The sequence below is a fragment of the Platichthys flesus genome, chromosome 7 (genome assembly GCF_949316205.1).
Source record: "Platichthys flesus chromosome 7, fPlaFle2.1, whole genome shotgun sequence".
In the NCBI taxonomy this organism is placed as follows: domain Eukaryota; kingdom Metazoa; phylum Chordata; class Actinopteri; order Pleuronectiformes; family Pleuronectidae; genus Platichthys; species Platichthys flesus.
In genome coordinates, this window is record NC_084951.1 from 17348388 (window position 1) to 17372476 (window position 24089).

The following is a 24089-nucleotide window of genomic DNA, read 5'->3' on the forward strand; positions in this document are numbered from 1 at the left end:
GAATATGATGTAACTCGTGGTGTTTGTGTTTCTGATGCAACATCTTTAGCTGCAGAAGTTGAAGTTGCAGAGCACTTTTTTTTTTTAACTAATGTTTATGATTCTCACGTTTAGACTCACTTGCGCTTGTTAAGTTTCCATAGCAACAAGCCTAAACACAGATGAGCTTTAGCTTGTTAGCCACCGCGCAGCTAGCTCGAGCACACGTACACCAGCTTCTTGTCGTCACCACTCACTGTTGGTTGTTAAATTCAGATTCGATGGTTGTAGTTTTATTGTGAAGTCACTAAACTGCGCTAAGTTGTAGTTGCTACTTGCCGCGGTCACATAGAGTACTGCTAGCCTAGTTGACACAGAGAGTTACGTTCATTATTAGTTGGCTAACGAAAATACGGGTGATCTGAAGATTTGTATTTGGTGAAAATAAGCCAAGTTGACCAGCATGTCTGACGTGGACGAAGATACAGTCATGTCGGAGGTAGACGGTGAGGAAGACGGAGTGGAAGAGCCCGAGAAGGTAAAGTAACAGTGATCAAATGAGTCGCACTGAATTTTCCCACATTTGGTAAATGGCTGTTGGACTCTAGTGAAATACATATATAAATACCTACGTGAACCCGAGGGTAGTTCAGGCCTCCTGTAAAATAAGCAAACACAAAAGCAGTCATTCCCAGAGTGTGGAACCGTGAGAGGTCATCAGAAAATGCATAAATAAAAAAGTTTTAGATTTGCAAGTAAGCAATAAATTACCACAAAACGAATCACAGTTAATGAAGCAAATCCATTCAATTCCTCGTTCTTATTTTGTCTGACCTATATAACAGTTGTCCTTGTATTTGCTGACCGTCAGAATAACACCTGAACGCATCATTAGCGGGGGTATCACAGGTGAGGAAGAACTTTGTCATCTGCTGGGTCGAGCAAGATGGAGCAGAGGAAATATGACCATGTCAATTGCGTCGCTCTTTTTATATATGGTTGTTTTTGGATTTGGACTGCATACGTCCACGTTCATAAAAAATTATTTTATTTAGTTGACCGGGCTTCATCCCCACAACACCACCTCAAATGTAATGAAATGGATTAAAACATTGGGTGGAGGTTACAGGTGTAATGTAGGCAACATTTAACCAGTGGCATTAAAAGAATGGACTGTACAAACTGATCCTTAAGCTGTAGTGTCTCCATACAAATTCAATTAAGTTCAAATTTATATGTATATCGCCAAGTCATAATATACATTATCTCAAGGCGCATAGGCATAGCCACGACCGGGTGGGGTTTATAATTATTTGATAATGAAATGATTATTTGATATTACCCTCTGTGTTCAACAGGTGCAGGTTGGCAATTTGAACCAGAAAACCATAGGTGAGGGGCTGTCCTTGCTGTGCCGAACAGGAAATGGACTTGGACATGCATTTGTCAAACTGGACTTAAAAGACAAGTAAGGAGACAAAGATACAAGTGCAAAATTGTGTATCAAAAGCAGCATAGAAGGACACAGACACACACACACAATAATTTGTCCAAATTAAATATATATTTAAAAAAAAAAAAAATTTAATTAAATGAATCCTGCGCAGTCCACTTCTGCGCAGGAGGAAAATAAAAACAAATTAATGAATACATTTTCTTTAGAAATTAATAAATAACATAAAATAAATTAAATTAAATTAAATTAAAATATTAAAAAAAATCTGATGTAAACCCTGGTAAAAGTACTTAAGTGGCCAAAATGGCCACTAAAGTAAAAATAGCAAGATTCATGTTGCGTTTTTTCAAATTGCACCTATAGACTTTTTTGTTTGTCTGGTAATGATACATATATGTATTTGTGAAGATCGATCAATGTGAACATGTTCCCGGGGTCTCGGGGGGGCCCGTTGTGGCCTTTTGCCACGCCCATTACCGAAGTTTGGTAAGAATTTGAGCATGTTAAAGCCCAAAAAAAAAGCCAATTCAGTTGCCTGAAATATTTTAATAATACAATTAATTATCCTACAATTTCAAGGTCTGTCTGTCAGAGCCTGTCAGTGCTCGGGCCCTAATAAATGTCCTTTCGCCTGTCGTTTCAATTTCATGTCATCATGTTTACGTCTTCTGATCTCTTACAATTGATCCACTTGTTCATGTGTTTCTCCTTAGACGACTGAATGACATTTCTGCAATTAGCAGCTACGTTCACGTTCGTTTTCTGGATTTGTCCAGTAACCACCTCACCGTTCTAACCCCTCTGGCATCTCTGATGGATCTGCTTTGGCTGAAGGCAAGAAGCTCTCGTCTTTGTTGGTTTAGACACTAACCTTTCTAGGCCTGTCACTATCGTTCACTATAAGTGATGGTAAATCCTGAATGCACCTCTTCTTCTGCAGGTTGACAATAATGCTTTGGCATGCTTGGAAGGAAATCCTTTCATTCAGTTAAAGTACCTGCAGTGGCTGAGTGTGGCTGCAAACCAGCTCACAGACCTAAGCGGCCTGGTTGGACCTGCTTTAGAGACCCTCAATCTTACAGGTTTGTTTTTTTAATTGAAGTGCTGTTTTAGGTGACATATTGGGTCACAATAAGATACTGTTACTGATTATTGGATCAGAAGGGGTTTTACTTATAGTTTTAGGTGTAACACTTTCTTTATTCCCCAGCAAGATATAAAATATCTATTCCCTAATGTGTATTATTGGAAGGGTTGCAACATGGCATATTGAAATCTCTTTGGCAGGTAACGCTATTAAGACAGTGAAGAGCCTTCAGATGGGCTGTTTTGGAAACCTGGTAACTCTAGAGCTGAGAGGAAATCTCCTTGAAACCACTGATGGCATTAACCTTCCAAACCTGCAACGATTATATCTGGTAATAATAACCCTACTATGACTTGGTTAATAGCCCTTGTATGCATGTAATAACCAGAAAACTAGTGCCTGCAACTATCCTTGGTACCTGTTCAGGCCCAAAATGCAATCAAACGTCTGGAGGGATTGGAGAAGTTAGAGCACCTCACCACCCTTCATCTGAGAGACAACCAACTGGAATCTCTGGATGGTCTCAGCCCCAACATGAAGTGTCTTCAATACCTGAATGTCAGGTATACATTTTATCAGCCTGATACAATGATATCACCAGTGTAACACCATTGACCAAGTGCATGCATTATTAATTCATAAACCACCAATTAAAGCGATTTGTCCCAGATTATATATCCCAATATTTCTTTCTCTCTCTACTTAGAGGCAATGCAATCTCAGATGAGAATACCCTACACTGTCTTAGGCTCGTGTCAAAAACACTGCGTACTCTGGTGCTTTCTGAGAACCCACTGGGGGAAACCACAGACTACCGAACAAGTCTGCTGATCCTTGTGCCTCAGCTGGAGAAAATTGACAAAGAACCTGTCTCCCCTGAGGAGAGGATTGAGGCCCAGGACAGAATCAAGGTAAAGCTAGAAAACATTTAAACAATAATTTATTTCATCTTTTTCCGTTTTGGTGTTTCTAATGGCATGTGTACCATTTCAGGAACTTGAAGAAGAGGAAATAGCTGAACCTTAAGATTCGCAACAAAAGCCTAAATGGGATAGTCTTTGATGTCCTTGACAAGACCGGTTGATGGGTGACTGTGAAATCATTTGTAAATTATATAATGCATCTTTAATAAATGTGCACATTACAATTGCTTGTGTCTTCTTTTCATTACATTTTGCCCTCAGTTCTGCAAGGTGCTGGGGAAAATGTATCAGCTGTTGGTCATTCATCTGTTGTGCCATTATGGTCTTTTCCTCAATTTAGTTTCCTGTTGAGTTTAGTTGTTCAAGTGAATTCCCTCTGAATATTCTAAGATAAATGTGAGTTACGATTAAAGTCAACCCAGGCTTTCTTTAAAGAACACTTCAAAGGTTTCATTAATCAAAGACTTCATTGACACATTGATTCCTTTGATGTCTTAGACTGTTGCAACCTCTTCAGGTTTATACGATCTGAAGAGAAACAAGTGTTTTGAACAGAACAGATTTATCCGTCTATACATCCTGATAGCACCCACTACTTTCAAGAAGAAGTACGACTTTTTTACAACTTTAATTCTCACATTTGAACTTGAAACTTCCAAAATGTGTTTTTGCAAGATAAAAAAAAGAGAGGAATATGATGTAACTCAATGGTTGACTGTTTAAACAAGATTCTTGTCGTCACCACTTACTGTTTGTTGTTAAATTCGGTTTCAATGGTTGTAATTGTACTTTACCTTCCGGTTAATAGAAAACTATGCAGCGCTTAAGTTTTATTTCCCTTCAGTGTGGTAAGAATTATTTAAATGAAAACTTGACCCAACAGAAGGATGCAATGTCCAGTATGATCGACATAGCGCTGAGGATGAGGAGAGAGGAGCAGGCCCATCAGCTGGTCCTAGCCTGGGCTGTGCTCAACGGCTCTGTGGCTGGGATGATGTACACTACAGTGTGAGTCCTGCATTTCTGCTGAAACACTCCAACATATTTAACTGCTGCACTGCAGATCCATGTAGCAGCTTTTATATTGTACATGGACCTCAGGGAGAAGTCGGACCAGAGCCTAGACTAAGTCTTGGCTGGTGGTTGAAGGAAATACCTCTGTGTTTACTTTTGAAAAAGAAACTACATACAGGATCACAGATAAACAAGGAACACTTTAGATGATCTGGGCCCTTTTGTCAATTAATTTACCAGATTTATCTCATATTTGATGACTCCGCGTTAAGTTTATTGAAGCTGAATCTTGTATATATAGATGGAAATAGATGGATATATATGAAAAGAGTATTATAAATCTTGAATATCTAAGTATGTATTTCACAATCTATGTAATAGAAGTATATTTAAGGTAATTCATTAATTATCATTTTAACATTTGTTTATTCATTTTATAGCAAATGTGTAATTATAATATTACAATATGTACATGAGTTAATTTCATTTAATATGTTTTGTATAAACTATTGAAAGGATTAGAAATTTTAGTTGGTTAACATTCATCAAAGTCTTTTGTTGCAAACTAATATCAGTAATTGTTTGTAATGTAGCAATGATTTTGTACTGATTTAATTGTCCCTCCATCTCTCGTCTCTCAGTCTGATGATGGATGTGTGTCTTTCTTTTTATCTCTCAGGCCGGGGAAATTGATAAGCCGATACTGTAACGTCACCTACTGGCCCGTTTGTTACATTGGTGAGGTCCCACAACACTTTAATTTATTATAAGGATGTTTGCTGTTGGTATAAAGTCATAAAATATCTTAGTATCAGTTGTAATAGCAGAAAAGCATGATTATCTAAAAGTGTACTCTCTTATACCATCAGACCTTAAATCTTAAACAGTAGAGTAGGTCTACTATCACATCCAAGGTTTTTTAAATCAGACACTGAAATTTAACTTGACACTTAAAGTCACCTGACTTAACTTTGTCACAGGAGACCCTCAATGATATGAGTCTTCTTTTTTCTCTTTTCCTTCGCAGAACTGGCGCTTGCCTTCCTCTTTAGCCTCAATGCTCTTTTTGATTTCTGGAAATATTTCAAATACACCATGGCTCCATCCACCATTGCTGTGTCCCCCTATCAGCATCGTCTCCTGGGCCTGATGAACACAAGCGAGGCTTCGTTCTTTTACCAACAGACATTTAATACCTCAGTCCTTTTGCTCAATTGCGATGCATGTACATTAATTACCATCAATGTTGTCTGGCTGTTTTGCAGGTATTCGGGCCTCTCTGCCACAGAAGCCAGAAAAAAAGGAGACCCCGGCTCCAGGCCAGCTGGGGCAGAGCGTACTGAGTTTCAGCCCCTCTCGACCAGCAACCACCAGCCCCATGTTCTCCCCCAGTTGTGTACCTGGGTACAGCCCTCCCCTCGGCAGTCCGTCCACCCCAAACAGCACAGGGGGACTCTTTTCCTCCTCTGTGGCCTTTGGAAAGGTACGTTCATCACAGCACTAATATAGAGTGTAGGATAATCTCAAGTACATTTCGATAACTCCATATTCTGTCATTTCTGTCTCAGGTGTGGAACTACAGCCCTTCCCCTGGTTACTCTCCCTACCCCAGCAACATTGGTCGAGCAGACGGCTCCAGCCTGAGGGCTCGATGTTACACTTCACCCGCAATGTTTAACTCCCCAGGAAGCAAGGAGAACTACATTGATGATCTGAAAAGTCTGGAGAGGTTCCTCCACCAAGAAGAGAAGAAGGCTCATCACAGCCAACTTGGTAGAGCTTTGTAGGAATTCAACTGCAGTAACTAAATGTCTTGTGTACCTAGAGTCACTGGAATATCTAAGCCTGACCAAAGAATTGCTTTTAAATATGAGTTACTAATAACCACCAGTTATTTTCTCCAAATGTGATTTTATATCATAAGAAATGGAACCTTTCAACTAAAGTGTTTAACATATGCCCTGTGTAGAATGTCCAGAGTTTGTGGCTCCATACCACAGTCCAACATTTTGGAACAACAACTGCTCTGCGGGGGCTAATGCTCACAGTCTGAGGAAATTCCTGTACCAGTCAGCCAGCCGCTCTCAGGCCCCGTCCGACCACAAGGATGGGACAGACCTGGGTACCAAAAAGGCTATAGAGAAGGTCTGTACTATCATCGTATGGGAACCTGTGTGATATCTTAATAACAAAAATGTTGTTTTGTGTCTTAGTCTGTTGGTGACAGAGTGGTATGTATGTTTAGCATGAATTTACATCTTTGTCCCTTCCTGTTACGTAGGTATGGGCCAGACTCCCAACCAGTCGCCTGGTAGAGAACCGCTTCAACAGCTGGACAACCAAGCTTAGGACTGTGAGTTTCACACACATATATACAGATTATGGTCACTTTCAAAACACACAGAAATATTGCATGATTTCTATTTGTGTTAAGAATTATTTGTTTGTTTTGCAGTGGATAAATGACACAATCCTGGTCCCTCTGGTGAAGGAAATAGACCCGGTGAACAGTAAGCTCAGGAGGATGGGCTGCCCTGCGCTCCAGATAGGAAGTAAAACATCTGCAGAAAACATGGATCGATGCAAATACATAAATGATAAACTGCTTTTTCCTTCATTCAGGAAGTTTGGTTTATACGGTCAATCAGTGTGAAACCATGTAATAATTCAGAAATCGAATTTACTCAATGTGACAAATTGATATGCATTTGATTTTCTTCTAATGAGAAAGAGCGCATGGATATCTAAATGAACATGCAAAGTTTATTTAGAAAACTACTACACACTTAAAATTGTATTTATTTTGGAGTCTCACTAGTTTCGCTCCCTTCCTCTACCAGAGGCCACTATAAGCGATCTGAAAATGGCAGCGGTGATGAAAGCCTCATCCATCCCCAACATGAACACTATTGTCCAGTACCTGGACATCACATGCAACCAGGAATATCTCGTGGAACGGATAAAAGGTAAGTTTAACTATAAAGTTCGTTGATGTGCCTTAAGTCCCTTTGAATTAAATGTCAGGTCAAATGTCAAGTGTGCAATTGTGCATGTGTGTTACATTTATTTCTCATGTACAGTGAAAGCGGCAAGCACTTGCTCATCATCATTTGCTTTTTGTTATTCAGGCCCAGATGTTATTGGATATTGGCGAGTAAATGTTTTATGTGAGGTTTATGTTTGTTTCTGTGTTAGTTCATGAATTAAAGAGATTGATGTGTGTGGATGTATGTAAATCGGGTCTGTCCTGTTAGAGCTGGCTCACAACGGCTGCATGAGCGCCTTCCGTTGGAACCGGGGTGGAGATCGGAGGAACAAGAAGTGGGACATACACCTCCCCACTGACAGTGCTGTGAGTACACACACACATTTTCAGATGTAATACATTTCTAAGTAAATGTTGTCACTTCACAGGATCAGCTAAGGTTTATTTTTCTTATTACTTAATCTACTTATCCTTTTCTTGATAAATTGGTTGTTTGGCCTCTGAAATGTTAATATTATTCAAATTGAAAGTTTCCAGAGACCAAGGTGATTTCTTTAGATGCCTTGTTTTTTCTGACCTTGTGTGAAAACTCGAACTTACTCAGTTTACCATCATGATATCCTAATAAAAAAAAAAAAAATCATCTAATAACTGAAACCAGAAATTGCTTTTAAAACATTTTTTTCTTAAATATTTTTTGGGACTAATCAATAAGCAAATATGTTGATTAATTTTATGCTGATTAACTAATCAATGAATTCATCTTAAGGATAGAGGTCTCAGTATCTCTATTGTATGAACAGGATGAGGCCTGGTTGAGTTGATCCCTTTTGGCTGATGTCTGATGTTTTTTCTTTTCAAGATTCAGGAATATAAAATTGAATTATTTACTTATAGCTATTAATTTCACTTGAAAGTGTGAAAAATCCAAAAGTTATATTTTTTCATGTCCACAGAAGGACATAACTGGGGGTAAAAAAAAACAAAAAAACAAATATGAAAAATAAAACAGGCTCTGGAGGTTTGGATTAGACAACAAAATATACAACAACAATTACACTATGAAAGTCGCTGTGACCTTCATTGACCCAATGACTGTGGGGTCTCTGCACCAGTTGTTACATCTACAGTCTGGGCGGCTCCCTTGTAAAGAACCATATATTGATACATAAATGCCTAATATTTAGCCCCTATAGTCAGGTCACTGTGTTTGTCTGTTCCCTCAGATCCTCATGCACATGTTATGCACCTACTTGGACCGCAGACTACCCCCTGATCCAAAGTATCCAGACGGGAAGACGTTCACTTCACAGCACTTCACCCACTACCAAGACAAACCTGGTGAATACACATAAAAAAACAAGAAGGAAGGACAATCAAAGACATCTGATTTCCTGTTTATGCTTCTTGTCTTTAATTGCATCTACTTGCTTTTCTTTATGTTATACTTCACCTACTGGCAGAGTTTCAGTTTTTGTGCCCATTTTTATTTGCCTCTTTGTAGATGGAACCAAAGAGAACCAATTCTGCATCCACCAAAGCAGCACCACTCCTCCTCACTACCAGCTCATCTACCAGGGACACATCTACAGTCTACCCGAGGTAAGAAACAAACACTCAAGCGGTTTTCAGACATGAACTCTGTCTTTCTCACACATAGTCAGGGGTCAGACACGGTCACAACACCTGGAAAATGTCTGGAACAAGGAAGCAGGACATGTTAAAATTCCACTGCTTACATGTCAGAAAGGACCTTCTGTGTTCTCACTCTGACTGGTTTTTTTTCAGTCTCTTAGAAAACGTTTTTGTTATGCCTTTACCTTGGTCTGTCTCACAGTTGTCTTAGTTTGAGATTTGCGTTCAGACGCGTGTGATTTTATGACTTTTGGCTAAAGAACAAACTGAACTGAAACCCACACTGAAACAATGTGTGTTTACTGTCTAGATTGTTTGCCTCTTCATTACAAGACAAGTTATCAACTATATGCACTGTGTAACTGCTGTAAATCTTAGAACAGACATGTCAGTCATAAACAGTAGAGGGTGTGTTGCTCTGCAGAAAAATCTGAACCCACCTTGATTTCTATCATAGGGCCGGAACAACCTGTTCTATACAATTCTCATGTTTCTCTACATCATCAAGACCAAGGAGTCAGGGATGCTGGGGTGAGTAATTCTTCTGCAGAAATCCTATAAATAGCCAGCTTGCCAAAAAGTTGGGAAATTATTTAATATTGATTTGTTTTCACCAAAGCAGATTGGCTTTTTGTTTGAAAGTATTGGTTTGAATTTGCTTGGCTTCTGAATGATGGATAATTAAACTACCTTTCATATTTTCTTCAGGCGGGTAAATCTTGGCCTCTCTGGTGTGAACATCATGTGGATATTTGAAGACTGATGCATTGTATTATACAAGCATCAAAAGAAAAATGCCACTGGGTGTTATTATTTCTTCTCTGCTCCGCTACACTGGTTGGAATATCCACCTTAATGTAAGGACAGCGCTGTAAGGGACACATAGGGGTTCTTAAAAGCGCTTCTCTTTGACAATGAATGCATATTTGTGAACAGTTTCACAATTTATATGTACACGTTGCTAGCATGACGTAGTTTCATTGATTTTTTTTTTTTATGATACAATCCATAGTTGCATTTTTAACATTGTTTTGTTTTCAGATTTTTTATTTATTTAAGAATGCATCAGCATTGGACCCTTGTCAAAATATACCTCATAACAGGTGGATTACAAAGGGTTAAGGCTTGAATGTAAATACAGTGAGTTTGGACTTAGTTCTTCAGCATCAGTCAAATTTTGCAGCTAGTATGCAGCCTTTTCTTGTTTGTTTATTTTCTAATCTGTTGTAGAATGACTGCAGTAATGGACATACACCTGACATGTGCTTGAAGTTACTTGTAAAAAATGGACTTGTGCAAAATGCAACGCTGCGATGATGTAATTCATTTTTGTCTGTACACATTATTATGTTCAGTGTTCATTTTAATGCAAAGCCTCTGAATGCATGTCTTCTAGAAAGGAGCTGTGAGTGCCATTTATCTTGTCCTGTCATCAGCCATTCATTACATTTAATACTTTTACATGTTTGCTTGTTTCTTCTTGTAATTACTTGACTACTGTTTATTTCTCAATTCATCTCTTTTTCTTTCTTTTTTTTAATACACTTTCAAATATCCTGCCTGACCAACATGAATCATAGTGCCTTAAAGGAGTTCTCTACATAGCATGCTTTTGGAGTCTTGTTTCACGCAATGCAAATACAACTAAGTTTTATGTCCTCTTTGTGGTTGTGTTATTTAACAAACTCTTTAAAGGTACCTCGTCAGTCTACCTTCCAGGTTTCTTCTAAACCTTGGTTAAAAATGTACCGTCTGGAGATCCAATCCCCTTAGACCAACTTCTCCGTAACACTGTTGCTGGTATAAATACACTCGAAATCTCATTCTCAATAGATAGATCCCAGCACTGAGACGATCCGGTCCCTGTGTCTCACCTTTTGGGGAGGTTAAGGTTGGAAACTATTTTCACAAAAAGGCCACTCAACCGTAGACACCGAGTCCAGATGCGCCCAGACATGCGTTCCCACTTCTGACACCAAATTGTGATGGAAATACAAGAGGATGGAAACACCAAATTTGTCTTTGTGCATTTTAATATGGTCTTTCTGTTGAAAGGATCAACACAGAGAGTCACAAGGATCTCAGAGTGAAGATGCAGGACAGTCAAATGCAGGGATTTAACTCAACCCAGGCTTTATATAAAAGAACACTTCAGAGGATTCATTCATCAAATAATTCCTTGTAAATTTGCTCTAATGTCTTTGTCAGTGGTCATAGATTCCTTTGATGTCTTAGACTGTTGCAAATGTGAAAAATGTATACGAGCTGAAGAGAAACAAGAGTGTTTTGACCTGAACAGATCTATCAGTCTGTATGTCCTGATAGCACCACCTACTGCCAAGAATAAGTAAGCCTTTTTTACAACTTTAATTTGATTTACATAAAATTATCAACCTGCGGTCTTCACTTGATGGCGTGGACAGTAATGCGTGATTAATGGGCTATTCAACATTGCGTGAGGGACACAGATAGTGAAGAACGCAACACAGAGCAGAGTTCCAATGTGCCTGAGCCTGCAAAGTGCTGCTTCGCATTTGAACTTGAAACTTCCACATTGTGTTTTTGCAAGATTTAAAAAAAAGAAAAAAGGATTATGATGTAACTCGTGGTGTTTGTGTTTCTGATGCAACATCTTGAGGTGAAGAAGTGATGTTGCAGAGCATGTATTTTATTCTCTCACACGCATAAACTAGCCTGTTAGCTACCCCGCAGCTAGCTTCTTCTCTTCACCACATGTTCACATGTTTGTCGTTTAATTCTGCTTTAATGGTTGTAGTTGTTTTGCGAAGCCACGGTCGGTCACATAAGGTACTGCTAGCCGAGCTAACCTGGAAAGTTCTGTTCATTATTAGTCAGCTAACGTAAACTCGTGAATACGGTTGCACTGAAGATTTGTGTTGTGTGAAAATAAGCCTAGTTGACCAGCATGTCTGACGTGGATGAAGACACAGTCATATCGGAGGTGGACGGTGAGGAAGACGGAGTGGAAGAGGACGAGAAGGTAAAGTTAACAGTGATGAAATGAATCACACCAGCTGCCCTCAAAAGAAATAAAATGGATTAAACCTTTGGGTGTTGTATGGCCTACACATGTAACATTTGATTGATTGTGGTGTAATGTAGGAAACATTTAACCCGCAACATTAAAAGAATGGGACTATACAAACTGATCCTAAAGCTGCAGAGACATGAATCCACAAGTTCAGATACTGTTTTAACCCTCATCTGCATGCTTATTGTCCCACCAAACCAAACCAAAAGAACTTCATATACAGGATTTTTTAAGATTTGACTTGGAAAAACTCCAGGCTCATCCTTTGACCCCATATATCAACACAGATAATGTGGTTTATAATTATTTGTACAACAATGAAAAGATATAGTTCTTTGATTCAACAGGTGCAGGTTGGCAATTTGACCCGGGAAACCATAGGTGAGGGGCTGTCTTTGCTGTGCCGAACAGGAAATGGACTTGGACATGCATTTATCAAACTGGACTTAAAAGACAAGTAAGGATGTTATGTGATATGTGCAAAATAAAATTGCATTTTCGCCTGTGGTTTTAATTTCATCTCTTCATATGTATTTCCTCTGATTCCTTACAATTGATCCATTTGTTCATGTGTTTCTTCTCAGACGACTGAATGACATTTCTGCAATTAGCAGCTACGTTCACGTTCGTTTTCTGGATTTGTCCAGTAACCACCTCACCGTTCTAACCCCTCTGGCATCTCTGATGGATCTGCTTTGGCTGAAGGCAAGAAGCTCTCGTCTATGTTGGTTTAGACACTAACCTTTCTGGGCCTGTCACTATCGTTCACTGTAAGTGATGGTAAATCCTGAATGCACCTCTTCTTCTGCAGGTTGACAATAATGCTTTGGCATGCTTGGAAGGAAATCCTTTCATTCAGTTAAAGTACCTGCAGTGGCTGAGTGTGGCTGCCAACCAGCTCACAGACCTAAGCGGCCTAGTTGGACCTGCTTTAGAGACCCTCAATCTTACAGGTTGTTTTTTTATTTGAAGTGCTGTCTTTTTCCCCAGCAAGATATAAAATATCTATTCCCTAATGTGTATTATTGGAAGGGTTGCAACATGGCATATTGAAATCTCTTTGGCAGGTAACGCTATTAAGACAGTGAAGAGCCTTCAGATGGGCTGTTTTGGCAACCTGGTAACTCTAGAGCTGAGAGGAAATCTCCTTGAAACCACTGATGGCATTAACCTTCCAAACCTGCAACGATTATATCTGGTAATAATAACCCTACCACGATTTGGTTAATGGCCCTTGTATGCATGTAATAACCAGAAAACTGCTGCCTGCAACTATCCTTGGTCTCTGTTCAGGCCCAAAATGCAATCAAACGTCTGGAGGGATTGGAGAAGTTAGAGCACCTCACCACCCTTCATCTGAGAGACAACCAACTGGAATCTCTGCATGGTCTCAGCCGCAACATGAAGTGTCTTCAATACCTGAATGTCAGGTATACATTTTATCAGCCTGATACAATGATATCACGAATGTAACACCATTGACCAAGTGCATGCATTATTAATTCATAAACCACCAATTAAAGCGATTTGTCCCAGATTATATATCCCAATATTTCTTTCTCTCTCTACTTAGAGGCAATGCAATCTCAGATGAGAATACCCTACACTGTCTTAGGCTTTTGTCAAAAACACTGCGTACTCTGGTGCTTTCTGAGAACCCGCTGGGGGAAACCACAGACTACCGAACAAGTGTGCTGATCCTTGTGCCTCAGCTGGAGAAAATTGACAAAGAACCTGTCTCCCCTGAGGAGAGGATTGAGGCCCAGGAGAGCATCAAGGTAAAGCTAGAAAACTTTTTAAGTTCTCTTTATGATGTTATCAAGCCAAACAAGTCGTTTTTCTATTCTGGGTTTCATAATGGCATTTGTAACATTTCAGGATCTTCAAGAGCAACACTAAGATTTGCAACAATAGCCTAAATGAGGAAGTGTTTGACTTCCTCAACCTTCCTGAAAAGACAGGTGGATGGGTGACTGGGGCCGTGAAGTATTGTGCAATTTATATGATTCATCATTAATAAATGTGAACATTACAATCGCTTGTATCGTGTCTCCACATTATTACAGCCAATATATGAAAGAATAAAACGTTAAAATAGATTATTCTGTTGGATCCATTGTCATGTCAAAATGCAGTCAATCAGCTGAAGTTACATAGCAAGTGACTAAGGAATAATAAATGGGTTGCCATTTGAACCTATCCAGGCATTTCGCTTTCCCTGAGTAAGGATGAGAGGGCAGATTCTGCCTCCACTTCCCTATTGGCAGGGTTCCAGCTGCAGCTTTAAAGGGACAGTGACATGAACGATGTGGAAAATCCCAAATCTCAAGTACAACAATAAGAAGAGAGTGTGCACATCGTGTCAGATAATAAGAGTTTCTGACTCACAGTTGCATATTCAGTTGTCTAGGGCATTTCCACACAGCGTAATCACACTGCTGCCACAACCAGGAAGTCGACTTCCCACTTCACTGATTTAAACATCGTGTTCCTTGTCTTGTAAATGAAGAATTTAATATCACTGAGAGCAATATCTGTCATTGTATTAACATAAAATGATATATCGTTGATGTGGTATTATCTACAGAGGTCTCCACACGGTGGGCGCATTTATTATTTATTCATTCATAAATTCAAATCATCCATGCTTTATCTACTGATGCATTGATGGTTCTCCCTTTAGTTAGTTCAGCAGCTTTATTTCTGACTTGAATCTGCACACCAGTATAAATATATAATAAAATACAGAGGTACAGACTACATACAGACTTTTGTTCCAGTGCTTCCATATGCACGATGAGTGCCTTGTGTCACTCAGTGTTGTCTCAGTTAAGCTGAGTTAAACTGCGATTTTCAGATAATACTAATAACTTGAGATCACTGTTAGGGATCAGTGATGAGGAAGCGCTAACTGGCACCATCTCCTCTTCCTCCAATGATTGGAGTGGGGGGGAGTGGCTGTCAGAAAACCCATAAGTCCCTCTGCTCTCTCTCGCTCGCTCCTTCCTCGTCCTCGGATTTGTCCGCACCGGGTCGATCGCAGCGACGAAGCAAACCGACACCAGGAAGCAAATAACCCCCGAGATCAACTTCCCGAGAGAAATCAAATCAAAAGCAACAACCAGAAAACATGTCTAGCTACCACAAACCAGACGAGAAGACCCTGCAGGGGCTGAAGGACCTCGCCAACAAGCTGCGGATCCACTCCATCAACGCGACATGCGCCTCGAACTCCGGGTAAGTCCTGCAAAAGTAACTGGCATCAGGTGCTTTTGTTCAAAATTGTGGGGTTATGCATTATTTAGTCTGTGTGTCGTATGGATCCTGGAGCTCATGCGCGATTCACTTGCGCGGCCTGGCTGCACGTGCTGCAGATTACCTGCACGCAGCCGCGGCTCACGAGCTAGCGAGTGGCTACACAACATGTCTCCGTTGAGCGTTTAAATGCAATGCATATGTTCAATTCACATGAGTGCAAAGTGCTGGCTAAAGCTAGCACAAGCTAACAGTCTGTGGAGGTGTGTCTCTGAAGCTGACGAGGGGGAAGTAAACTGCTGCACGTCCCTGTCTGGGTGTTGTTGTGCTGGCTTTATTAGTCATGCTTTCTGTAAATGTAGTTATACGTTTACTTTGTTCGAGTCTGCACTTCAGGCTAACGCTAGCAAGAGCGTACAGTCTGTGGCGGTGTGTTCCAGACACTGAGCATGTAAAAGAAATGGCTTCCGCTCCGTGTCTGGGTGTTGTAGTCTTTTAACTTCATTATTCGTGCTTTGTGTAACAGTCGCTCGTAAAGTCACCAGATGCTGCAGGTAATTAGCATCCACCCCCTTACTTACTACAAGCTAATAAGAAATCACATGACCACGCCGAGGGGGCTGAAGCGCGTGCTCAGCTTGACGTTATAATTTACAGCGGCGCCTTTTGAAAGAGTTATACGGTACAGACACACAGACGGATACAATCACACACAGACAGACAGACAGACACATAAACGCACTGGTCTGACAGGAAGCGTGTGTCACACAGAGCAGTAGTGTAAAGTGCACCTGTGACGTTGCGTCATCCTGGAAGTCGACAGTTACCTGAAGCTTTTATTTCACCCTGCTTCCTCCTCACTGAGATACCCCCCCCCCCCCCCCCCCACTGTTGAAACATATGAAAGTCCTGCAATCCATATGCAAACACATGTTAGTTACAACCACTCAAACAACATGGATGCAGCGTGTAATGAGGAGTACAAATGTTAAAGAAAAACTATTAAAGGCTTTGCAAATTTGCACTCTTACTTTTCTTCCATTCATACTGTTAACAGTCTTTTTACAGCTTTCTGTGAATTGCAGGTTATTCTGGCTGACCTTTGACCTTCCTTGTATCGTGTTACTAAGACCACGAGGCTCAAACACATGTCGGCACGTTAAAGTCTAAAACTGCAGTTTATTTAGAAAATGTCCGAAATACTTGTGTAGTTAAATGTAATTGTTTTTTACTGCCTCTCAGTCAGCACCACTGAGTAACGGTTATTTTTGTGTTACTGTCAGAGAAACATTTCATATCACGTGGGTTTTATGATTTATTTTGTATTTTCTTTTTTGCCTTATTTCACAGCTTTCAGAATTTGAAGTAGAGCTCGGCAAAGGAAAAAGAGTTTATTGTACTCGTGTAAACAAGGACCAAAACCTTTAATGGTTTTATATGTATACAGTATATTTATATTACAAACACTGTGCCAGGTACTTGAGCAATACTTGGAATAACCTGTATTTACTTATTCTACATAATAACCATTACAATGTTGTATTATATCTGCACCCTTCCTAGAAATCCAGGTGACAAAACTACTATGTCTGACAAAACTACTATGTCTGTTTGTTGATAAACCAGTTTTTGTCTCTTCCTTGTATCACTTGATGAAAAGGGCGAGTTGCGTCCTCAACTTCAGTGCAGACGGTTGGGCCTCTAAACTTGATGTTCCTGTGTCCTTTATTACAAAGGATGTCTTTGAGTTTGGTCACGGCCCACTCATCACCTGTTGTTCCTCATTATTTGACTGATATGCAACTTGACACTCAGAGAACCTGGCTGCCTTTGTCACGGCCGCTATGAATTAACTTCAGTTTTTCTCAGCAGGTCGTCTCTGAAGAAAAGAACAAGGGGTAAACCGAGCACTGGGTTGAATTGTAAAATGTGACCGTGACCACGGTGTGCCCCTTTTGAATAAGATAACCTGGTGTGTTCCCAGCATGGTTGAAATGTTTCTATTTGAAATCTCACCCACACATTGGTTAATGAGGAATTTCTTAACGTGTCTGTTACAATACTTGCACCACTCTTGTGCAGCAACTAACGGTCTCTTAGCCACAAATTGTCTTTTTTTTTATTTAAACCTCTGAAGTTTGGTAACACAACTCAAGTGATTGTGCTGCAAATTAACATCTAGCATAACTTTGATTCCTAAGGCTTTTTAGATAGGAGGTTGTCCCGAAACCAGTGTTTGGAAGTTGTATCCAGTTTGCATCAGTGATACAGTGTTTCTTATTGCTTGAATAAAACAAAGTGCTTCTAAATGAATTATACTAGGTGATCTTTCATGGGTGAAACCAAAGTGTAAGGATCCCTGAATATACCAAAACATGCACGGAGGGGTATTTGTTTTATTCTTGCATTTTGCCATTAACTTTTTTTCTTTCTATTTGTTCCCAGTCACCCGACATCATGCTGCAGTGCAGCGGAGCTCATGTCTGTGCTCTTCTTCCACACCATGCGCTACAAAGCAGATGATCCTCGCAACCAGTGCAACGACCGCTTTGTGCTCTCCAAGGTTTGCATGTAGAGATATCCTTCAGTTGGTCATTGCACTTGAGGTTTTGTAATGTTGGTGTTTAAAAACAACCATTTCTCTCTAGGGCCATGCTGCACCGATCCTGTATGCTGCCTGGGCAGAAGCAGGTTACGTGAAGGAGTCGGATCTGCTCAACCTGCGCAAGATTGACTGTGACCTGGAGGGCCACCCCACACCAGTAAGTCCTGAACTCTCTTCTGGTGTCTCATTGGAGAACAGAGAAATTGATGCCCCATCTATCTCATATCATGTTTTTACTCCCTTGTTCCTGTTTCCACCAGAAACTGGCTTTTGTTGATGTGGCAACAGGCTCTCTGGGGCAGGGGCTTGGCGCTGCCTGTGGGATGGCCTACACTGGCAAATACTTTGACAAATCCAGGTGTGTATGGAGCAAAATTGTGGACGATTGATGAAGTTGAAATACTTGAACCTAATTCTGTTAAAAAAATAACTTGGTTCGGTGTGAAACGGTCAAAAGAATATATTTTATAGTGGGTTAAGTTTAAAGTGAAGGGCAGACGTTCCCTGTACTGCGACCTGACTCTCTCTAGATGTGAAACGTCAAATACTAAGTAGTTGCTTCACCATTGTCAATGTAAATAAATTGAGTGTAATGCTTTCACTAGATGACAGGGACCTGCTTGGCTGCAGTTGTTCCTGATGCACCATAATCTGTTAACTGGATAAATCAGTAGTAGTGTAGTTGTGTTAAGTTCCACCATGGCAGCAGCATGAAACCGGGTCAAAAGTTGAGATGCTCTGATCAGTTTTTATTGTGATTGATGGACTGATTTAGATCATAAGAAAATCATCTTTCTGGATTATAAAAGGCTGCAGGATGTGATAACCAACATTTGACTTGTGCAAGTGGAGTGTAGACGTTGTGTAACAAGAACAACAGCAACATTGTCATGATCCCCCTTCATTGTGTTGTAGTTACCGGGTGTACTGCATGCTGGGTGATGGAGAGTGTTCTGAGGGCTCTGTGTGGGAGGCCATGGCCTTCGCCTCCTACTACAAGCTGGACAACCTGGTGGCTATCCTCGACGTCAATCGGCTGGGTCAGAGTGAGGCTGCACCCCTGATGCACGACATGGAGACCTACCGCAAACGCTGTGACGCTTTTGGGTCAGTACCAACTTTCAACTTGTTCGCTTTTGTCAATTATCTTTTGGTAATATTGATACATGTCGGCACAAATCAACCTTTGAAACATTGAGATTGCAGAGGAGTCTTTTTTTTACGTTTGAATAACTGGGAAATCACGATACAGAAGTTCTTACAGCTGTTTGTACAGGATTTAATGTTGTAATTTCCCACTGTCATGGGTCGACCTCATTTGGCCACATCTTGTTGGACGTTCTCTTCCCCTCTATTGAAATATTGACCGTTCTTTTTTTTATCTCTGCTCCTCTTAGCTCAGTTAATGATTTTTAAGCCTAACCTGTTTGCTTAGACGTGCAATACATCCCTTTTGCTTTTGGGTTAATATTTAATTTGAGACGTGTGGTATGTTGTTAATTTAGAGCCATGTTTGTGCAGGTGGAACACGTATGTAGTGGATGGACATGATGTGGAGGAACTGTGCAAAGCTCTCTGGCAGGCTAAGCAGGTCAAGGACAAACCCACTTGCATTGTCGCCAAGACCTTCAAGGGAAAAGGACTCAAAAGTAAGGAAACGGTTCATATGGTGAATATTAATCAAGTATTTTCTGCAGTTCTGTGAATGTGATTTATTATCTTCATCCCTTTGGCTGTAGATATCGAGAATCTTGATAACTGGCATGGAAAGCCCATCCCTAAGGACAAAGTCGATGGCCTCCTGAAAGACTTGCGGTCTCAGATCCAGGTCCCCAACAAGACCCTTTGCCCTGAGCTGCCCAATGAGGACACAGCAGCTGCAGACCTGAGCACCATCTCTCTGCCCTCCCCCCCAGCCTACAAAAAGGGAGACAAGGTACTTCTACTTGAAGCTATTGACCATATTTAGAATAATATTTCTTCATGTATGATGCTGCGGCATAGAACCCTGGCTCTTTTCTTTCTAATATTGCAAAAACTACAACTCCTTTGTATCTATTCATCTTGTTTACACCCAGGGAATGCAAGCAGGTGGTAGCCGCTGTATATGAAAGATGTGAAAACTCCACAATGACCTTTTTAAATCGCTTAACACCCATTTCCTCTCTGTCTTGTCAGATGGCAACGAGGCGAGCATACGGCATTGCGCTGGCCAAGATGGGCGAGGCCAGTCAGAGAGTGATAGCCCTGGATGGGGACACCAAAAACTCCACCTTCTCCGAGACCTTCAAGAAGTCCTTCCCCGACCGCTACATCGAGTGTTTCATCGCTGAACAGAATATGGTATGTAGTAGTTTAGTCCTCTAGAGTGATTCTTTTTTTCTTTTTTTTAATGCTCTTGATTCCATTTCCTCAGATGCAAAATTTAACATGATAAAGTGAATTCAGAGTTTTTGTAAATCAACATAATGTTCAAATACAGTTGGAAGTGCTTTGTACTGACAGGCCAGAGCAGGTAATTACCTGGTAATTACCTGCTCTGGCCTGTCAAGTGTCATAACGGTTATGAAAGACTCTTGTATCTGGCTCAACCTTCACTCTTAACCACTGTAATCTGCTCCAAATTGGTCTAATCTGTTACTATTCATTCTCTAGCCTGATAATCCCAGATTGTCTCTACTGCTCGTCACCTGTGACCAGTTTACTTGAGCCTCCACACTTAACCTCTGCTCAATCCCATCCACTGTCATCAAAACTAACCAGTTTTTGATAATAATTGCTGGTGTAGGTAGGAGTGGCCATCGGCTGTGCCACCCGTGACCGCACGGTCGCATTCGCAAGCACATTCTCGGCCTTCCTGTCCAGAGCTTATGACCAGATCCGTATGGGAGCCATCTCCCAGACCAACGTCAACCTGGTAGGATCCCACTGTGGCGTCTCCATCGGTGAGCTTTCCTCTGAGGGGGTCACTTATTGGGAAAACGCTGAGTTTGCACCCAATCACTGACTGATCTCATTTTGTCATTAGGTGAGGATGGTCCTTCCCAGATGGCTCTTGAGGACTTGGCCATGTTCCGTGCCATCCCAACATGCACTGTGTTTTACCCCAGTGATGCAGTGTCCACAGAGAGGGCAGTCGAGCTAGCAGCCAACACAAAGGTTGGTGGAGCAGCCTCTTATTAAAGCTTGTCCTGTAAGCCTCTCAACGTGACATCATCTTGTAACGCATCGCTCTATATTTTCAGGGTATGTGTTTCATCCGTACCAGCAGACCAGAAACTGCAGTCATCTACTCTCCAGATGAGAAGTTTGAAGTGGGTGTAGCCAAGGTAATGATCACTACCATGATTTTACACGCATCAATTCGTCTGTCGATTATTAGCATCAAAAGAGAATGGGCCAGAAGAACTGCAACATAAATAAATGTCTGTATTAAACCAGGTGGTGCGCCAGTCTGACAACGATCGGGTGACTGTGATCGGAGCTGGTATTACTCTCCATGAGGCCCTTGCTGCTGCTGATATGTTGGCCAGTGAAGGTAAGCCTACGTTGCCCTCTAGTGGCTGAATTCGGGAATTGGTCTAAAAACCTATCTACAATTCCAATGCTCAATTCAGGAGATCATGTCATCAGTCACTCATTAAGCTGTTGTGGCCTAATCAAAATAATATATTTCTAATCAATTCCTCTAGGAAAGAACATCAGAGTGATTGACCCGTTCACCATCAAGCCCCTGGATGCCCAAACCATTCTGGCTAGTGCCAGAGCCACAGGGGGACAAATCATCACAGTGGAGGACCACTACAAGGAGGGTGGGTTGTTCGTCTGCTGTGCTTTGACTCCCTGATACCTTAGAAAGTGCCACACCTGTTTGAGAATTTACAGGGTTTGTTTTTTTGCCAAGAATATATCAGGGGGCCATGATTATAAAGTTAACTGGGACTGGCTGGTGGGATTTAAAAATATTCTTGAACGTTTTTTCACTGAAATTTTCTCAAGCTACCTGCATCTACATCATATTCAGAAAACCTCCCTCTCTCCGGTCTTGTCTCCTCTGTGTAGGTGGTCTCGGAGAAGCAGTCCTGTCAGCTGTCGGTGCAGAGCCCGGCATCATTGTGAACCGACTGGCAGTGTCTGGCGTTCCCCGCAGCGGGAAGCCCAATGAGCTGCTGGACATCTTCGGTATCAGCGCCAAGCACATCGCTAAAGCTGTGCGTCAGACCTTTGCAAACTAAGGACTGTTCCCGATCTCGCACGTGTTTCTCTGTTTACTCCAACCCAACTTTCTGCCCGGCTTAACAGCTCTCTGGCATGATCACGTGACGGCGATCTCTGCTCGTGGCTTTGACTCAAACGCAGTGAATTATTATTGACACAGCTATAGAGGGGAGAGGGATAAGAGTGAAGTCTGGTGTTAATAACATTAATCATGCACTGTTCAGTTACCACTTCCTAGATGAGTTCTGTTCTTCCATCGTAAAGGGTTGCTTTCTCAAATCTTGTTTTCAAATGGACGTAGCTCGGACAAAAGCATTAACGATTACTGTAAATGTTGTATGTTGACAGCTCAACTTAATATCCCGTCATGCCAGCTGCCTCTCTATGTTCTGAACCTTCCTCGGGCTACAACTTCTTTTGCATTCCAATCATTTCTTAACGCAGTCTTAAAGTTCCATTTCTTGTGATTTCTCACTTCCGTTCCCTTCTTGACCTTCTTTTCCGAAGAAGCCTGTTACGGTTTGTCATAAATCTTATGTACGAGATAACTTTTAGTTTTTAGTCACAGTCATAAATGCTCCGTCAAAAAGCTTGGGTCCAGATTTGTGCTTCAAAGACCCAGAGTGTGAGAAGTCAAACCAGTTTACTAATGAACTCTTCTTCCTCTCATGGTTCCTGACCACACAGGCATTGCACAATGTTACTTGCGTTTCACCTGTCATCGTGTGATTGCTGTGATGTGCTGAATAAAAAAATAATATCATGATGCATACTGTGTTTGTCCTTTTTAATATCTCAACAACCAGTTCAGGGATTATCAGAATATGTTGGTGTTGCAGTGGTCAGCACTGTCGCCTCAGGTCAGTGAAGGTCCCTGGTTCTGATTCCAGTTCGACCAGGATCTTTCTGTTTGGAGTGAACATGGTGACATGGAGGGGAACACTCAGCTTCATCCCATCGTCCAAAACCATGCAGAGGTTGATTATAGACTGAATCTGTAGGTGTCAATAGTAGTTTCTGTTTGTTGGCTCACTGATACACTGAGGACCTGTCAGGTTGGACCCCTCCTCTCACCTTAATCTCTGCTGTGACTTGTCCCTGCGACCCTCAAAGAATAAGCATTATATATACAGTGCCTTGCATAAGTATTCACCCCCCTTGGACTTTTCCCCATTATGTACTGTTACTAACTGGAATTCAAATAGACTTAAATAAACTTTTTCCCATTTGATCAACACAACATGCATAGTACTTTGGAGGTGCAAAATATATTTTATTGTGACAAACAATGAGAACAAAAAGTTGTCGTCCGTTAGGTGCATAAGTATTCACCCCCCCTGACTCAATACTTGGTAGAACCCCCTTTCGCTGCAATTACAGCTGCAAGTCTTTTGGTGTATGTCTCTACCAGCTTTGCACATCTACAGATGGAAATGTTTGTCCATTCTTCTTGGCAAAAAAGCTGAAGCTCAGTCAGATTGGATGGCGACTGTCTGTGAACCTCAATTTTCAAGTCTTGCCATAGATTCTCAATTGGATTTAGGTCTGTGCCTTGGCTGGACCATTTTAAGACATGAACAAGCTTTGATCCAAACCATTCCATTGTAGCTCTGGCTGTATGTTTATGTTCATTGTCCTGCTGGAAGAGGAACCTCCGTCCCAGTCTCAAATCTTTTGCAGACTGCATCAGATTTTCTTCAAGGATTTCCCTGTATTTAGCTCCATCCATCTTACCATCAGTTCTGACCAGTTTGCCTGTAGCTGTTGAAGAGAAGCATCCCCACAGCATAATGCTACCACCACCATGTTTCACTGTTGTGATGGTGTGCTCAGGGCGATGGGCAGTGTTGGGATTCCGCCACACATAGCGTTTTGCATT

The 24089-nt window shown here is 41.1% G+C and overlaps 4 protein-coding genes across 4 annotated transcripts; all 4 read left to right on the forward strand.

Annotated features, from left to right (window-relative positions):
* Positions 1 to 181: 181 nt before the first annotated feature.
* LOC133956780 (leucine-rich repeat-containing protein 23-like) lies at positions 182 to 3661 on the forward strand. Its single transcript, XM_062392090.1, has 8 exons — positions 182 to 517; positions 1338 to 1447; positions 2149 to 2269; positions 2376 to 2517; positions 2723 to 2853; positions 2949 to 3085; positions 3229 to 3433; positions 3516 to 3661. Exons 1-8 carry the CDS (start codon positions 443 to 445, stop codon positions 3546 to 3548), a joined length of 954 nt encoding a protein of 317 aa, XP_062248074.1. The 5' UTR covers positions 182 to 442; the 3' UTR covers positions 3549 to 3661.
* Positions 3662 to 4259: 598 nt separating this feature from the next.
* LOC133957088 (transmembrane protein 209-like) lies at positions 4260 to 10643 on the forward strand. The gene is made up of 14 exons (XM_062392518.1): positions 4260 to 4453; positions 5139 to 5197; positions 5487 to 5618; positions 5725 to 5942; positions 6028 to 6232; positions 6429 to 6604; positions 6741 to 6812; positions 6915 to 7011; positions 7300 to 7425; positions 7714 to 7811; positions 8672 to 8786; positions 8950 to 9047; positions 9538 to 9611; positions 9789 to 10643. The coding sequence occupies exons 1-14, from the start codon at positions 4260 to 4262 to the stop codon at positions 9841 to 9843; spliced, it is 1719 nt and encodes a 572-aa protein (XP_062248502.1). The 3' UTR covers positions 9844 to 10643.
* Positions 10644 to 12006: 1363 nt separating this feature from the next.
* On the forward strand, positions 12007 to 14031 carry LOC133957093 (leucine-rich repeat-containing protein 23-like). Its single transcript, XM_062392525.1, has 8 exons — positions 12007 to 12081; positions 12480 to 12589; positions 12717 to 12837; positions 12944 to 13085; positions 13200 to 13330; positions 13426 to 13562; positions 13706 to 13910; positions 14011 to 14031. The coding sequence occupies exons 1-8, from the start codon at positions 12007 to 12009 to the stop codon at positions 14029 to 14031; spliced, it is 942 nt and encodes a 313-aa protein (XP_062248509.1).
* A 1087-nt stretch (positions 14032 to 15118) lies between these two features.
* Positions 15119 to 22978, forward strand: tktb (transketolase b). The gene is made up of 14 exons (XM_062391509.1): positions 15119 to 15369; positions 17833 to 17950; positions 18036 to 18149; positions 18253 to 18350; positions 18908 to 19099; positions 19514 to 19641; positions 19732 to 19928; positions 20171 to 20335; positions 20781 to 20937; positions 21021 to 21151; positions 21238 to 21321; positions 21434 to 21530; positions 21685 to 21804; positions 22055 to 22978. The coding sequence occupies exons 1-14, from the start codon at positions 15263 to 15265 to the stop codon at positions 22225 to 22227; spliced, it is 1881 nt and encodes a 626-aa protein (XP_062247493.1). The 5' UTR covers positions 15119 to 15262; the 3' UTR covers positions 22228 to 22978.
* Positions 22979 to 24089: the final 1111 nt, after the last annotated feature.